The 17,846-nt window shown below is 43.1% G+C and overlaps 1 protein-coding gene across 1 annotated transcript in view; it reads right to left on the bottom strand.

The window, feature by feature from the left end:
* Positions 1–9,248: 9,248 nt before the first annotated feature.
* Positions 9,249–17,846, bottom strand: part of IRS4 (insulin receptor substrate 4) — a 32,508-nt gene continuing 23,910 nt past the window's right edge. The window contains exon 2 of the mRNA XM_069211558.1: positions 9,249–11,748. Coding sequence (XP_069067659.1) covers positions 11,741–11,748 — 8 coding nt within the window. The 3' untranslated portion in view covers positions 9,249–11,740. The remainder of the gene's footprint in view (positions 11,749–17,846) is intronic.

Raw genomic sequence — 17,846 nt, 5'->3', positions numbered from 1 at the left:
AACCTGCCTGTCAAAAACAAAATATTCAGACAGTCTGACCAAGTTAAGGAAAGCATCAAAGTGGAAGTCCACAAGATGCTGGAGTTGGGAGTGATTGAGCACTCTGACAGTACCTGGGCTAGCCCTGTGGTCTTGGTCCCCAAACCTCACCTAAAAGATGGCAAGAGAGAGATTAGGTTCTGTGTGGACTACAGAGGGCTTAATTCTGTCACCAAGACAGATGCTCGCCCCATTCCAAGTGCAGATGAGCTGATTGATAAATTGGGTGCTGCCAAATACCTGAGTACCTTTGACTTAACAGTAGGGTACTGGCAAATAAGAATAGCACCAGGATCAAAAGAGAAAACAGCATTGTCTACACCTGATGGGCAGTACCAGTTTACTGTGATGCCCTTTGGCTTAAAGAATGCCCCTGCCACCTTCCAAAGGTTGGTGAATCAAGTCCTTGCTGGCTTGGAGTCCTTTAGTGCAGCTTATTTTGATGATATTGCTGTCTTTAGCTCCAATTGGCAGGATCACCTGGTTCACCTGAAGAAGGTTTTGCAGGCCCTGCAAGCAGCAGGCCTCTCCATCAAGGCATCTAAATGTCAGATAGGGCAGGGTACTGTGCTTTACTTGGGACACCTTGTAGGTGGAGGTCAAGTTCAGCCACTCCAACCCAAGATGCAGACTATTCTGGACTGGGTAGCTCCAAAAACCCAGACTCAAGTTAGGGTATTCCTTGGCTTGACTGGCTAGTATAGGAGGTTTGTGAAGGATTATGGATCTATAGTGACCCCCCTCACAGAACATACCTCCAAGAAAATGCCCAAGAAAGTTAACTGGACCTTGGACTGTCAAAAGGCCTTTGACACCCTGAAGCAAGCAATGTGCACAGCACCAGTTTTGAAAGCTCCAGATTACTCTAAGCAGTTCATAGTGCAGACAGATGCCTTTGAACATGGGATAGGAGCAGTACTGTCCTAAACAAATGATGATGGCCTTGACCAGCCTGTTGCTTTTATAGGCAGGAGGTTACTCTCCAGGGAGCAGCATTGGAGTGCCATTGAGAGGGAGGCCTTTGCTGTGGTCTGGTCCCTGAAGAAGTTGAGACCATGCATTGCTGGTACTCACTTCATAGTTCAAACTGACCACAGACCTCTCAGATGGCTCATGCAAATGAAATAAGAAAACCCTAAACTGTTGAGGTGGTCCATATCCCTACAGGGAATTGACTTTATAGTGAAACACAGATCTGGGACTGCCTATGCCAATGCATATGGCCTTTCCAGGTTCTTCCACTTAGAAAATGAAGACTCTCTTGGGAAAGGTTAGTCTCATCCTCTTTCGTTTGGGAGGGGGGGGGGGGTTGTATAAGGAAATGCCTCCTTGGCATGGTTAGCCCCTAACTTTTTGCCTTTGCTGATGCTAAGTTATGATTTGAAAGTGTGATGGGACTCTGCTAACCAGGCCCCAGCACCAGAGTTCTTTCCCTAAACTGTACCTTTGGCTCCACAATTGGCACAACCATGGCACTGAGGTAAGTCCCTTGTAATTGGTACCCCTGGTACAAAGGCCCTGATGCCAGGGAAGGTCTCTAAGGGCTGCAGCATGTCTTATGCCACCCTAGGGACCCCTTACTTCGCACATGCACACTGCTTGCCAGCTTGTGTGTGCTGGTGAGGAGAAAATGACTAAGTCGACATGGCACTACCCTCAGAGTGCCATGCCAACCTCACACTGCCTGGGGGATAGGTAAGTTACCCCTTTAGGAGGCCTTACAGCCCTAAGGCAGGGTGCACTATACCACAGGTGAGGGCCTATGTGCATGAGCACTATGCCCCTACAGTGTCTAAGCAAAACCTTAGACATTGTAAGTGCAGGGTAGCCATAAGAGTATATGGTCTGGGAGTTTGTCAAACACTAACTCCACGGTTCCATAATGGCTACACTGAAAACTGGGAAGTTTGGTATCAAACTTCTCAGCACAATAAATGCACACTGATGCCAGTGTGCAATTTATTGTAAAATACACCCAGAGGGCATCTTAGAGATTCCCCCTGAATACATACCCGACTTCTAGTGTAGGCTGACCAGTTCCTGCCAGCCTGCCACACACCAGACATGTTGCTGGCCACATGGGGAGAGTGCCTTTGTCACTCTGTGGCCAGGAACAAAGCCTGTGCTGGGTGGAGGTGCTTCTCACCTCCCCCTGCAGGAACTGTAACACCTGGCGGTGAGCCTCAAAGGCTCACCCTTTTTGTTACAGAGCCCCAGGGCATCACAGCTAGTGGAGATGCCCGCCCCTCCGGCCACTGCCTCCACTTTTGGCGGCAAGGCTGGAGGAGATAATGAGAAAAACAAGGAGGAGTCACCCACCAGTCAGGACAGCCCCTAAGGTGTCCTGAGCTGAGGTGACCCCTGCCTTGAGAAATCCTCCATCTTGAGCTTGGAGGATTCCCCCAATAGGATTAGGGGTGTGCCCCCCTCCCCACAGGGAGGAGGCACAAAGAGGGTGTAGCCACCCTCAAGGACAGTAGCCATTGGCTACTGCCCTCCCAGACCTAAGCACACCCCTAAAATTAGTATTTAGGGGCACCCCAGATCCCAGGAAATCAGATTCCTGCAACCTGAAGAAAGAAGGACGACTGCTGACCTACAAGCCTCCCCCTGACCGCGACTGCTTGTAACAAGGGACCCGACGCCTGGAACCAACACTGCACCCACAGCCCCCAGGACCTGAAGGAACCGAACTTCAACACAGGAGTGACCCCCAGGCGACCCTCTGCCTAGCCCAGGTGGTGACTGTCCCAGTAAGCCCCCCCCGTGCCTGCCTGCACCGCTAGAGTGACCCCTGGGTCCCTCCATTGATTCCTGCCTGAAACCAGACGCCTGCTTTGCTCACTCCACCCAGCCGCCCCTGTGCCGCTGAGGGTGTACTTTGTGTGCCTTCTTGTACCCCCCCCCCCCCCCGGTGCTCTACAAAAACCCCTGGTCTGCCCCCCGAGGACGCAGGTACTTACCTGCTGGCAGACTGGAACCGGAGCACCCCTGTTCCCCATAGGCGCCTAGGTGTTTTGGGCACCTATTTGACCTCTGCACCTGACCGGCCCAGAGCTGCTGGTGTGCTAACTTTGGGGTTGCCTTGAACCCCCAACAGTGGGCTGTCTATGCCCCAAACTTGAGACTTGTTAGTGTTTTACTTACCTCCAAAACTAACCTCTACTTACCTCCCCCAGGAACTGTTGATTTTTGCACTGTGCCCACTTTGAAAATAGCTTATTGCCATTTTTACAAAGACTGTATGTGATATTGCTTTCATTCAAAGTTCCTAAAGTATCTAAGTGAAGTACCTTACATTTAAAGTAAACTAAGAAAATATATTTTTCAATATAAAAACGTATTGGCCTGGAGTAAGTCTTTGAGTGTGTGTTCCTCATTTATTGCCTGTGTGTGTACAACAAATGCTTAACACTACCCTCTGATAAGCCTACTGCTCGACCACACTACCACAAAATAGAGCATTAGAATTATCTACTTTTTCCACTATCTTACCTCTAAGGGGAACCCTTGGACTCTGTGCACACTATTTCTTACTTTGAAATAGTATATACAGAGCCAACTTCCTATATATCCGTTTTTTCAAAGCAATTACCTAACACGGGTTCAAGACATTGCTGCCAAACTCCCTTGTTCAGGATTGCGTAGGGGGAACCAAAATCAGCAGCAACAGAGGTATCGATACCTTCAATTGTGACTTGGCACAAAGGCCTACTAATGTTCCCTTTTACGTTCTGTACATTGCCATCAACATTAAGAAAGCATAAATTAGAATCTGACTCCTCCGAAGACCTGCTATTTTCTAAATCACAATCCTTCACGCATTTAACACACGTGTCACCCCCGCCCAATTTTTTCCTATGACACACTATCGCAAAATGCCCTTACACGCCACAACTTGAGCATTTCTGATTACGAGCGGGACATTTCCTATCATTTGCTAGGTGAACCTTGCTCCCACATCTGAAACAAGTTCTCTTGTCTTTCAGATTTGAATTATTTCGCTCTACGTGTAGGATAGTCCTCTGTATAGGACAATTTGTTGTATTTCTTGACCATGGCAATAGTAACATTGTCTTCCAATTTCGAAAATGTTTTATCCTCACTACGCAGAACAGCGTTTGCGCACCTTCCGGTAAGTTCAGCTCTCTTGACCATATCAATAACGTCTTGTAGCGGTGCTTCACCTCTAGCCCAAAGTTTCTCTTGAATATGGGGGTTGGGTGTGTCCATTATTATTTGGTCTCTGAGGAGTTTGTCATGAAGATTCCCAAATTTACACGATAATGCCAAATTCTTGAGCGCAGCAACGTAATCCTCCACAGATTCCTCAAGTTGCTGCTGCCTATGATAAAATTTAAAATCGATCCACAGCCACGCACACAGTAGGCTTAAAATACTCAGTAAGATCATCAAGTGCATGACTGAACACGTTGCCTTGATCCGGTGCTCTAATTTTTTTTATTATTAGTATTGTAAGTTTTTAAACCCTTTGCACCTAAACAATGTAAAATCATTTTCTTCTTCTTTTCTGGAGTAAGTTCCTCTTCATCCTCAAAGGTAGAAATGTAATTTTCAAAATATTCTCTCCATGCCTCCCATTTTAAGGTAGGTTCTCCATTTTTAGGCATGAAGGGTTCGGGGGCAGTAAGATTCCATGCATTTCCTGAAGCCATGACGGTTTTATGTTAAAATTTACCTTTTAATTTAAAATTCTATTCCTTTTCTCTGAGGATGAGCATGTGAAAACAAAAAATAAATACGCAAATAACCTTCAAGACTTGGTTGCTAAGCAACTACAATCCATGTATAAGAGCTCAAACCGTGCCCGTCCGAAGGAACAGCGTAAAATCCTTCCCAGCTTGGTTGCTAGGCAACACCCAACAAATCCGGTGCGTGCACAGCAGCAGAAGTCTGGAGCACGGCAGAGGAGCGCGTGAGCTGTGCGCGTCTGAAGTAAAAGCATAAACTTTCCTAGCTTGGTTACTAGGCAACAGCAAACAGATCCGGAGTGTGCGCAGCAGCACGAGGAGTCTGAAGCAACGGCAGAGGAGCGAATGAGGCAAACAGCGGAAAACAGCAGCGGCAAGAAAGGTTTTCTTTTTTTTTTTTAACACTGAATAATTCCTACCGCAGCCACGTGGTCCACATGAAAACGCCAGGTCAGGGCAAACGCGAGGATTCAACCAGCCTGGAAATCCATTGTCGCACTAGGAACGAATATATTGCTGGACGCGTGGGTTATTCATCGGGGTCCCTCGTCGCCAATTTTGTTGTGAAAAAAAGTCACCACAGGAATGAGGTGATAAACGTTTATTCGAAGAGAAGTATGACCCCGACAACAGGACAACCACAGGTAAGCGTCTCCAACCCTCCAACTGTCAGCTTACTCTCAGCATAATCGAACGCCATTCCCTGGCGATGCTCGAGCCCAGTGACAGCACAATTCCACATTCACTGTGCACGAGCATTGCAACAAAGAGGTGCATCCATCTCGGAAAAAAAATACCAACAAGCAATGGCCTAAAACAAGGGTGCGTTATGGCACCGTCTCTTTTTCACCCTGTACTTACCGGATCTCTCAGCTGTCCTTAATAGTTTCAACTCACACGCTCCCTTGATATCCAGGTTTAGTGCCTCTCACATGCTGTATGTGGACAATGTTGTCTTGATAAGTTACACCAAAGTCAGCCTTCAGCGTGTAATCAATGCTACCTCCCAGTATGCTGCAAACCACAGGCTACAAGTGAATCTCAACATGACAAAAATGATGCTGTTGACCACAAAAATATGTGACCACCAATTTTTTAGCTAGACTGCCCTGGAACCTGTCAAGAGTACAAATACTTAAACATTATTTTTGACTGAAGCGTTGCATTCACCAAACTGTGCTGCGCGATACAAAGGAGAAATAACACCTTGACCGCCACCTTCAGCTCTCTACGAAACTGTTTAAAAGTAAGTCCCTTTAGCCTCTCCTACAAGTTATGCCTGCTAAACATGCTCCAGCTCTCACGTACGGAGCAGAGGCCCTGTGAGGAAGGGCTAAATCCAATGTCAGCTGGGGAGGCCTGGTGGGGAAGTTTAAGTGCACTTCGATGTGTCCCTATTATGGCGTTATCAATTATTTTGAGTGCAGCTTGCAGAAACAGAAGGTAAGCTGCCTGGGTGGGTATTTGTAATTTTGCTAAATGATAAAAAGTGAATTGAGTACCTCTCTTAGTAGTATCATGTGAAAGCCATAAATGATTCAAGATACTCCCAGGCTCGCTATTAACTAAACCTAGCACTAACCACTTTTAAAGCAGAGGATGGCTGTGCTTCAACCGTTTAACAATCTGCTTTTAACAGTCATCAATTCAATCGGCAAAAAAAGAATTAATCTCTCAACGATAAAACTGCATTGTTCAAGAGATCTCATGTTTGGATGATAATAGGCTTGTATGGCCTTCTAAAACCCCAGTCATACTTAGGGGACCTGTTAAAGGCAAAGCTCAAACTGCTGAACCTCTGGCTAGGTGATCGTTGCACCCGTATTAACTCCCCTGCCTGGAAGAGATCCTTCACTGTAGTAACTTGTCGGCTTTGCAACTACCCTAAGAAAGACATCTGTCACATTGTTTGCACTTCTACAGCTTTAATGACAGAACGAAAAGGTTTTCTGAGACAGTTTTTCATTAGCAACAGTATACGCAAAAACCAGCAATCGATTATGGCTTGTCTTCAAGGAGAGATGACTGTTTTGCGTGAAATTTCTTAAGTTCATGAACACTGCCGACCCAAAAGTGGCAAAGGCAGTTTAATAAAGGATCTTTTATTTAAATTATGATCAGGGTTCCCATAAATTGTCAGAGATTTTAAAAAGGCAATTTTTTTTATAGAGCATTAGCAAGGCAAAAAAGATTCCATCTTCACACACTTAGCTCTGGTGCTTAGGTTTGCAATTTTTTTTTATGGAACACTGGCTGGCAATACATGCAAAACGCTGGCCTGTACTTTTTTTTTAATGTGATTTTATACTTGTATGTTTTAATTAAGTGAATAGAGATTCATTCATTTTTTTCATCTGTGGAAGGTTTTCATGTATTTGGTACAGATTTTATTAATAATGTGTTAATATCTTCTGAAGTCTAAAACTAAATAGAACAGAAGTAGCCGCAGAAGGTGCACTATTACATACTTCAATATGGGTGCATGTTACAACTGGAAAGGCACAAGACTGGTGCTCTGCACCGGGTTTTCAGACAGCACAGTTGTATATGCAGGGAAGCCTGCATGACAATATTGGCACTCTTGCAGATGGCAATCAGTCTGCCAGTACTGATGTAATGTGTTATTTGCAGACAGAGCTACTGTGTGCATGTGTTAAGGTCATGGGTCCTACCGTTGTCATATTTGTCATCGTTACGGAGCACGTATAACCATGATGCCACTGTTCGGTCTCTAAAGTGGCCACCACAAATCTGAAAGGGAGGGTGCACACGGTGGACAGGAAAGGCACAGAAGGGAGGAAAGAATGCTATGAAGGGAAGTAATAGTAAGGAGGCTGATTTTGTTGCGCTCAGCACTATCATTATGCCAATTCAACCAACCTCAAACGTGTATATTGCACGTGGGCCAAGGGTTAGGAAAGAAGACTGCATGGTTGACCAACTTGCACTGCTTGGAAACCTTAAAACAATAATGTATAGAACCTTAGGGCTTACAAGCCTACTCTGTCGTGGTGTGCCATTTTCCAAGCTATCATTCAGAAGGAAGCCTGTCCTCAACAAACAAAAAAAAATTGCAGAATTTCCTTGTTATATATTTCTACAGTCACTGCAAGTACAATTACAAAAATATTGTACGTATGCATTGGGCCTCCACGGGCAGGCCTCTTTCGCCACTGTCTGAAATCTCACTGATATTTGAGGAGAGCCAAAAGTGCGGTCATTCTGCATTTGGAGTGTTTTTCAATGAACTTCTTTTGTTGGTAAACCAGAGTTATCATTAGCAGTGCTGGATAGGGGACCCACAAAAGAAGAGATGGATTGTCACAGCAGCTACATCTAAAGACAGCTGTGCATCCTCAACCTGCAATGCGCTAGGCGACTTGTCACTGCTGGGACATACCCACTCCTAGATGTTGCTGAAAGCCTCATATTATAGTGAGGTGTTAGACCCACTGTGGATGTTGGTGAAAAAACAAGTTCCCGCACCATGCAGTGCATCAGAAAGCTATATCTAGATACGCCCTTCGCCATCGCCATTCTGAACTTATTTTAACCTTGTATGCAGCAACATTGCTCTACCGGTACATTCCGCCACAGAACACTTGCTAGAGTGGATCTTTAGCATGAGAGTTCCTGGTCTGCTGGTGAATGGCAGAGGGACTTAACCGTATTTAACAGCTGCTGACTAGATCTACCAAATCTTAATCCTGGTTGGAGCACCTTGCTCGATATTGCTCTTTTCGTCACCTCTCATGTACCTTTCACTCACATACAGGTTTGATTTTTTTCCTCATTAGGTTCAACAGTGCCACCCCCACCCAAACTCTGTCCTCACGATGCTAAAGTCTAATCTCCCAAGCCATAATCCGATAGGTATCGACTGAAAGCACAAACTGACCTACCGTCCGTGGCACTGACGTGCAATACTTTTCAACTTGATGTGTACACTACAAGAGCAAAATACCTGGCACCATGTCACTGCACCATGTAATAAATCTTTTGCATTTAGTTCCCCGTGTGCTGGCGTTTTGTGGACTTTTAACTGACAAAGCCGACTGCAGATAGGCCATTTCTTGTGGCCAGAGGTTTAAAAACAAAAAAGAGACAGAAGTGAAACTGTGTGTGGACTGTAGTCATTAGAAATTTAGAGGAATACTTTTGGGTTGAGCAAGGAAGGCCATCCAGAGGATAGCTCATGTACCGCATTAGGACTGCCTTTATTGAGAGACAGAGTAACACGGTCAGTTTCAGCCACAAGATGGCATCGTTTGTCACGATTTTGAAAATGGAGCAAGCACTGCAGCACTAGTTTGCATGTCACACTATTAATAGTCTCATAAGAAAACTATTTGGAACAAATCACTTAGGAAATAAGACAGAAAACGTCGTGTTTCAATGAGAATCTGTGAACAATTCAAAAATGTATGTTTGTGAAAGTTTTGAAACTGTAATTATTTAAACATAAGATATGAATGTAATAAAAAGAAAAGCACACTGTTACAGGAACACATTTTACTGCATTTTAGCTCTATGGAAAGCCAGTCTGATAAATATAAACACTATACAGGGCTTAAAGGCAGTCTCCCAATTCCGCCAAAAGCGGTTTTTTACAAAGAAAACAATGCAAAAATATTTACAATGGAAGACGAAGCCAGATAATTAAGCTCAACTTTAAAAACTTATCTGTGAAGCAAGAATAGCAAAAAATAATGAACAGTTATCAACCATGTTTTCAGTTTGTAAAGAAAAACAAAATGTCCAATAACAAATTAAATTTACAGGACAAACAACATTGTTCCATAATTGGTATTCCCATACTATACAGTAGAGTAAACTGGTAGTTGGAAGAGAAAATATAACTAATGATTTGTTTGACATATTTTGAAAATGTTTTCCAGCACAATACTGAAGAAATTAGCACTCATTGTAAACTACAGATAGAAAGATTGCATATTCATTATGCCAAGCCTGCTAACTCTTCCTTTCACAACTATGAGGTTACCCACTGTTCAGCATTTGAATTTATTATACCGGTACCAGAAGATCAGTGCTCACTATATTTTACAATGGGCAGCCTTGGGACCACAAAAAATGATCAAACGATGGAACAACCTAATAACATAGAAAATATTAAAGCTTTCTGTGCCATCAATTATGCAAACGAAAACGACTTTTGTTTTTAAATAAATAGTAAACTCTTTTTAACAGCTGCAGTTGGTGACAGCTGCAAGAACTAAGTGTGTACCGTACTCCTCAATTTACATGTGCTTGTCAACTCTGCAAAATAAACCTTGGTGACCAGAGAATTTATGCAACAAAGCTAGCTAACATGGGCTCTACGGCTCGGTTTTCCTGAAGAACTTAACTCGCATGTAAAGGTAGGGGGAAATGATTATCTCAAAAGAGAGGGGGGAAAAAAAATAGTACCAACAGAAAAAAAACATTCACAGGTAAACTTTTGTCTTGCAAGACAGGCAACAATTGTTTGCCTCAAATACACATGGAAGGGAAATGGCAGTTTCACGAAGTCAAATTAGAGGGAACACCTGAGGATGACCCAGGCACTATCCGGCAGTGAAAAACCAGAGTGTTGGTGTGCTCCATTCTTCTGAAATTAGAATAGACTGACAACTCAAAAAGCCAAAAAACGCAGGAACACAAGAACTCCGTTTACAAGTGCCACATACACTGGACAGTTGGCTAGAACTAAATCCTTCTTTCACAAGTCAACCACGGCCAGGTGCTCGGTAAGGAGAAGGCACGCGGGCTAGAGATTAATGCACCACCCGAAGGCCTTCATACACAACCGGAACCATGGGGCTCATGGCCCTAACATCACTTAATATTCTTAACAGAAGACAACATGCCAATATTCAACTTTATTCTAGAGCCATGGTTCACACTGGCAAATGTTGTACCATCGAGCTGTCAGGATAGGACGAGTGCCCCAGCTAATGAAGCCTTGTTCAGTGATAGCTTGAACATCATTTGGCAGTCCAGCCCAAATGAGAACGTACGGCATGGGATGGTGGGAATTACCAGCATGGCATGAGTACACCCACACTAGGATTTCTGCAGATCCGAGTTCAAACAGCATCATACGGCATTTTTCTGAATTACAGACAAATGCTCCTCTAAGGTTTATAAAGACAACAGCAATGTACAAATAAGAAATACAACAACGAAAATCAAGAGTAGTTCTGTTCTGCACTCTGCTTAGAAAACGTTTGACAAAAATTGAGCCCGCATCCGGTGTCTTTCCATTTAAACTACATCCAAATATAATTCGTAATGCACGGATTCTGCAGTCTTTAGGATTTTTAAGAATTCATAAACACAAGAAATATGGGGAACTCAAATAACGGATGTAATTCTGCCATGGACACCATGTTTAAATCCTGGTTAGCAAATTATGCTATACAGAAACATGTTTTCTAGTAAATACCATCTGTTTTAACTTAACATTCTTTTTCATAAATATAGAAGCCTGGAGGTCAAAAGACTTGTATTAATACAATAGCAAAAAAAAAACATTTATCATGTCAGATGTGACTGACTAGCATTCTTAAGTTAAAATACGCGGACATTTTAAACTCTCAAAATATTTTCTCACTTACATGTTTAACAATCACTTATTGTACCTGAAACCATATATTAAATATTGTACCATCAACTACAATCTGAGAATATATAAACGCCTTCTTTAACCCAATAAGGAAGAGAACTCATCTTCGGCATTCAAGTCTACATAAGCATGACAAAATTCTATCACCAAAACATTAATATTTATTAATTCACATATTTTGTCAGTCAAATGGCCTAAAACGTTGATCTAGATGGAAATTAAATTATCGTGGGTGTCCATTTGAAAACGGGCCTGCTGACTTCGAGATTTTTAAGTGTCTGCTTCAATGACAGCAAATCCCATATTCGTAGCAGAAGACTAACAAAATGTTCTTCTTTCATCAAGGTTTTCCACCGAAATACAGTCAGTCTCCTAAAAAAAAAAAAAAAAAAAAAAAAGTCATTAAAACTGAAAAGGTCATGTTTAGAAACACCAAAACAGGGTGCATAAACAACAGGGCTGTGAATACACTAAGACTTCAGAAACAGAATTATGCTTTACATTTCACAATGTTTGCAACACGTGTTAGTGAGCAGTTTCATGACAGATTTTGCTTTTTAGCATGCGAAAAAATCTGCACCACTATATAGAAACATAGCAAATGACTTATTTCATACTACGTAAAGGAAGGGCGCCGTATACATCATGAACTTTAGGATGCTTGCTACTCAAGCACAAATAATAAATCAACTGGTGACTAACAAACAAAACGTTGCACCACACTATCCTAGTCTGCTGCATAAAGCACAATACTCCAGCTTACATTCATGAAAGAAAACAAATCAAAGACTAATGGGCTCTAGGGTGAGCAGACCATTTTGTTTTGGTAGCCGTTTCATCCAGTGATCTGCATAAATCTACTTTTCAAGGGACACACATGAAGCCTTACTTATGCCTAATAATACCAGTGGTATGTTAAGTAGTAAAAGGTAGATTTCAACTCTTAAACTAGATGAAGTTACCGCCCATAAAATCATGCGAAAGTTAATGTACTTCTCCAAACCTCAGCCTAAGCAGATCACATACTTAGGTTGAACGAATCCCAATTTGTGTTCTTCAGCCTTCAAACTCTGTAGCCAAATGAGGCTATCCACTGGATTGTTGACATTCAACCTGAGAAAGTGAAATCTACCCTAACCATATAGTGAAGAACAAGCACTGACAAAGGCAATAAGGTATCGCTTATGCAAGAGCTATTGACTTTGCCAAATGGCTTTTAGCCACGTTGTTCACCAGCAGGACAGCTGTTGAGCATGGCTAAAAGTTAGTGGCATTCAGGAGAGTGATGTGGAGTGTTGCAGAGTGGAATTGTGAAGTACAGTGTTGTGGTGTGGCAGACAGTGTAGTGTAGTGTACTGGAGCGGCATAGTGTGGACTCCAACAGAGGAGCATGCACTGGAGGGGCAGAGTAGTGTGGACTAAGTGTTGCAGAATACAGTGGCGTAAATTGCAGTGGCACTGAAATCAACATCGTACAATGCCGCATTGCAGTAGCATGGATTATAGTGGCACACAGTAGAGTGCAGTGATGCAGAGTAAAGTGTGCAGAAGCGCAGCGTGGAGTGGCGGAGAGTGCAGTGTTACAGAGTAGTGTCTCAGAGTGCAGTGGTGTAGAGTGGCATAGAGAGCAGTCATCTAGGGTGCCATGGCATAGAGTAGATTGTTTCAGAGTAGAGTGAAGTGGCGTAGAGGGGAGTGGTGCAGAGTAGAGTGTAGTGTCACAGTGCAGTAGTGCATATTACATTGGTTTAGAGAGCAGGGTCAAAGAATTGAGTGCTACAAAGTAAAGTGCATTGATGTCGAGTGTACTGGAATAGAGTGCAGTGCCGGAGAGTGCAGTGTTGCAGAGTGACAGGGTGGAGTTGCGCAGAGTAGACTAGAGAGGTGCAAAGTGTAGTGGCGAAGAGTGCGTTGGCATAGAGTTGAGTGGCACAGGGCAGAGTAGAGGCGCTGCGTGGAGTGGTGTGGAGTGGTGCAGAGTGGTGTAAAGAGGAGTGGTGCAGAGTGGTGTAAAGAGGAGTTGTGCAGAGCAGAGTGCAGTGGCATAGAGTGGAGTATTCATGGTGTGGTAGCACACTGCCCTTACAGACAACACATTTCCAATTTAAATTACCATTACATTTGCACAGATCAACAGTTTTATTAATACAATTATACAGTGCACAGTCAAAAATGTGTGTAAATTGCAACATCTAGTGTAAGTTAAGTGTTGTCGTGTGCTAGAAAAAAAAGCAAACTCTTTCTTATCCCCAGTACGCAGCAAGATTGTCGCATAAATCCTCACTTTAAAGCCAGAGAAAGAAAAGTAAACAAGCGCCCTTGGAAGCCAGCTCCTGACATTTGAGCTCAAATCCACAGTAAATGTGACGAGATAAGAACAAGATTTAAGAGCCTGCTGCTAACAGAGAGTGAGCTTGTGGAAAGATACCGAAAACACGGTTTAGGCAATGGGAGGACGAACTGGACCTTGAGAGGGTATAACAAAGAAAGCTGGCAACTGGAAAGCCAGAACGTGAGTTACAAACCACAAAGCTAATGGTAATCAATGAGCAGAATACATTCCTAGGTCAACTTTCTGAAAGTTTCCAAGATGTCTTTTACAAAAAATATTAATGGCATCCAAGCGTTCAACCATAGTACTGTTCACCAATTTATGGTTTAGAAAATGCCTATTTTTAAGGAGAATACTTTCAAAGTTCACAATAAAAGCAATTGGAGGAAATAGGAATCACACCAACTAACTTTCAACCTATTTTATAAGCAAATATGATATATGGTGAAGACGCTGCTGCAAAAAGGAGTTCGCTGTTTCATATTTTCTCACTACAAAAACATAAACATGTACATTTTTTAAAGTCAGAGCAGCAAAATAGTTTAATGAACGAATATTTTCATGCACTTAAGTGCAATTTGTGTGCCCAAAAAGTGTACTCTGACTGTGGGTGTCCTGCTTTGTGCGTGGATTTTCCACCATCAAAAGTGCAAACTAAGGGTGAAAGCGGAAAAATTGGTGTTACAAGATGAAATGAATAGGAGGGGAAGGCAAAGTCTTAGCTACCAAATACAGATGAAAGCAACAAAACTGTCAGTCTGTGGGTGTTTAAACATTTTGTATGTAGTTTTCCCCCTTTGGAACTGCAGGACAGGGAACAGAACACCATCTTTTAATGAGGTGTAGGTGGAAGCGGCTTCTCTACAGGAGGTGGGTTTGTGAGTGGGCTTAGGGAGAGGCAATAATTTACTTGCATAAAAGCACATTTCCATCTAATTAACTTATGTAGGTTGTTCAAAACATCTTACCTAAAAAGGCCATTGTTACAAAAAAAAAAAAAGTTTTAAAAAAAACTCATGTACTAACATTTGGTGTATTTTGTCATTCACTGACATACTACTTTGGCGGTCATTTAGAATAAGATAGACGCAGTAATAAAATGGTGAAAAGTGTGCAAAATGATTTTACTTGCATTTACCAATACTTCTGCACTGAAAGAAAAAGTACTGCATTCCGCACATATTAGTACCAAAGCCCAAGCAAAAAGCTAGAGCCAATTTTAAACCAATAATTGTGGAAAAACGTGGCAAAAACAATGCTTGCAAGCTTCTCTCTAAATCTGTGGTAACGTCACAATAACTGGTTTTGAAAACAGTATTACAGAGTTCTTGCATAACAGCAAAATATCCGACGTTCTGTATAGGACTCCTTTATTGGTGAGGTGCTCATTAAGCCCATGTCTATGTAGCACCACTACATAAAACAGTATAATGTATCCTTAAAAGCGCTTCCTCTGACACCCTAGTAATGTTCTTGTAACTCTTCAAAGAGGGAAGCTGCTTGACACATCACTAATGGCCTTATAATGACGTCCCTGATATCTTCTGGTAACTCCTTCCAAGAGTTTACGATTCCTGGGGCACTGATAACTGTGGGGAGTTAGGTGGCGATAGAAATAACGGGGATCACAAGTGGGCCCTTGAGGGTTGCCTTAGAAATGAGGAATTACTGGGGAATCAGTAATTTGAGTTCCATTTCTTCCCAGCATTTCACCCATAGGCCCAACCTGCTTTCAGCAGGCAGAGTCCCTGGGTGAGAGTTAAGGAGTATTGAGGGGAGTGTAGAGTTCAGGAAAGGGGAGCACTAATGGGTAGTAAAAGGCCCTTAGGGTCCAGGTAATGTTTCCGTTAAGGTTTACTAAGAAGGTTCTACGGTTCAGAGAAAGGTAGCATTAAAGGTTACTAAAAGCTTTTTAAGATTCAGGGATAGGTAGGCTTTAAGCAGTAGTAAGGGTTTTTAGGGTTAAAAAATGGATGGCTTTTGGGGCAGTAATAGGTTTTTAGGGTTCAAGGAAGGATTGCGTTAAGGGGTAAAGTTTTCACGGTTCAGTGGCGACTAGTGTTATGGTCTTGTAGGATCTGCCAGTTCAAAAGTGCTCCTGTGAGGGGTGGGGGGGGGGTTTCTAGAGTGCGCAGCCCCGGGGAAGAGTAGCGTTACAGGCAGCACAAAGTTTGTAGGGTTCAGGTAATGGTAGTATGAAGCGACAAGTAAGAGGTATTTATGGTTCAGTTGTGGAAGAATCTAGTAATGCACTAGACTTCTATGGAACCCAAAAGTCCAAGCCCGCCATTCACTTAACACATTCATACCATGACTGAAATGAGAAGAGGATGTACGCCAGATACGTGAGACTATAAACTAACAGTACTCAAGTTAACGCAGCTATTTCCATCCTTTATGCCTGTTCCTCCACATCCCACTGGGAAAGATTACCTTGCATAGAAGCCTTCGAAGATGGAACACATTCTTTAAGTAAATACAAAAACACACATGAACGCAAACTGTTCAAGTTATTTTGATGAGGCACACAATGTTTACAGAAAGTGTGTGGGAAGTCCCATGTGGATGCTCTACCTTTTACCTGAGAGTTTTCAGTGGCACAACACTCTTACACAAAACAGTCGTGCTTGAGCAAAAGAAGTTGTGTAGATTCCATAACAGCATGAGATGCAGACTACTATTCACAGGACTATAAATTAAATGCAAATGAAAGTTAGGCTCAGCCTAGTGAGACTAGCCTTTCTTTTACCAAATATACTTACAAGGAAGGATGAGAAGAAAAAAGTATGCATTATTTTAGAAAAGCACCATCTTACCCTTCACTAGCCACAGAAATACATGTATAATTGTTCCAGTATGCCCCCATGGTAGGTAGTCAAGACCTAGAGATGAAGAGACATGGCAGCCTTAAGGGGTTGTGTAGCCTTTTGGAAATGGCTTCCGTTTTCCATGATGAGATATGTGGCCCCATCTTAAATGCCAGTGTCTCCAAAAACAGGTGGCTCTGTAACTTGAGCGCCCTTGCTGAGGGGAGACTTGGGAGTTCCACACTTTGAATATTACTTTCTAGTGGCCCAGCTACCATGTCTGGAACAGTGGTTTACCCAAGCAAACAGAAGAGACAATACCTTATCAGGGATGTGCAATGGTTGCCCATAGCTTCCATTATTTGACATTAAAGGTTACTACACCCACCTTGCTCGTGTTGGAATGGAATGCAGCCCTTGCTGGAGTAAGGTCCCTGTAGGACCCAGATCTTACACAATGGAGCATAACTGGGTTCATAATATTGACGTACTACGCCCAAGAAATCCCTGCGGGCTGACAGGCATTTTCATAATTGGGAGCCTGTTTAAAGGGAGCGATGCTAGGCTGTTTTAAGACCTCTCAAAAGGGAAGTTCCGGATGCGTACATACTTGGCCTGTGCAGTACAGCTCATCAGGGCTGAATGGATTCAGAATGTCTGACCCTCCTGATTATGCACGAATATTTCACTTTCGGCGGGGGAGGAGGTTGGTCACATAGAAGTACGAAGCCCTTCACAGCCTTGGACATACAACACTGGAAGAGGTCAGGCTGAAGTGGGGGACAAACCAAGGGCATACCAGTGTCGGTGAACAAGCAGCACGAGGTTTTGTGCGATGCGCACGTCTAACTCTTCCCCATCAATTACTTCTAGCAGGCCTAAGATATGACACAGCACATCTGCAGTGCCCACATGTAATTGGGAGAATGCAGATTTCTACCACATGATGTGGCAATGTCTGAACATCAGTGTGCCCTGGAATGACACAGCCGTTCTGACAATAACATGCAGACTGAATATACCTCCTGAGAATTGTGTTGCGGTCTAAGTCATCCATAGCAGTGAACCAATACATCTACCTGGCCGTGCCACAGGCCAGGAATAAAACTGCACTTGACTGACAATGCAATGGCTCTTGTGGGTAGCCTGGACTGAATGGCTGTACCTAAATGTGGAAGGGTGGTAGTTGTAGCAGGCCAATATAGGGAGAGGGAACGGTGCATTTATTCATACAGAGAACGTAGCGGGCTCTCTACCATAGATAGTGGAAGACGTTATTAATGTGATTATGTTGTCAGCAGCTTGAGTGGACGTTAGGAGAAAATGAACAT

This window comes from Pleurodeles waltl, chromosome 2_1 (genome assembly GCF_031143425.1).
Source record: "Pleurodeles waltl isolate 20211129_DDA chromosome 2_1, aPleWal1.hap1.20221129, whole genome shotgun sequence".
Classification (NCBI taxonomy): domain Eukaryota; kingdom Metazoa; phylum Chordata; class Amphibia; order Caudata; family Salamandridae; genus Pleurodeles; species Pleurodeles waltl.
The sequence above is the reverse complement of the archived record's forward strand: the minus strand, read 5'-3'. Positions and strand labels throughout refer to the sequence as shown.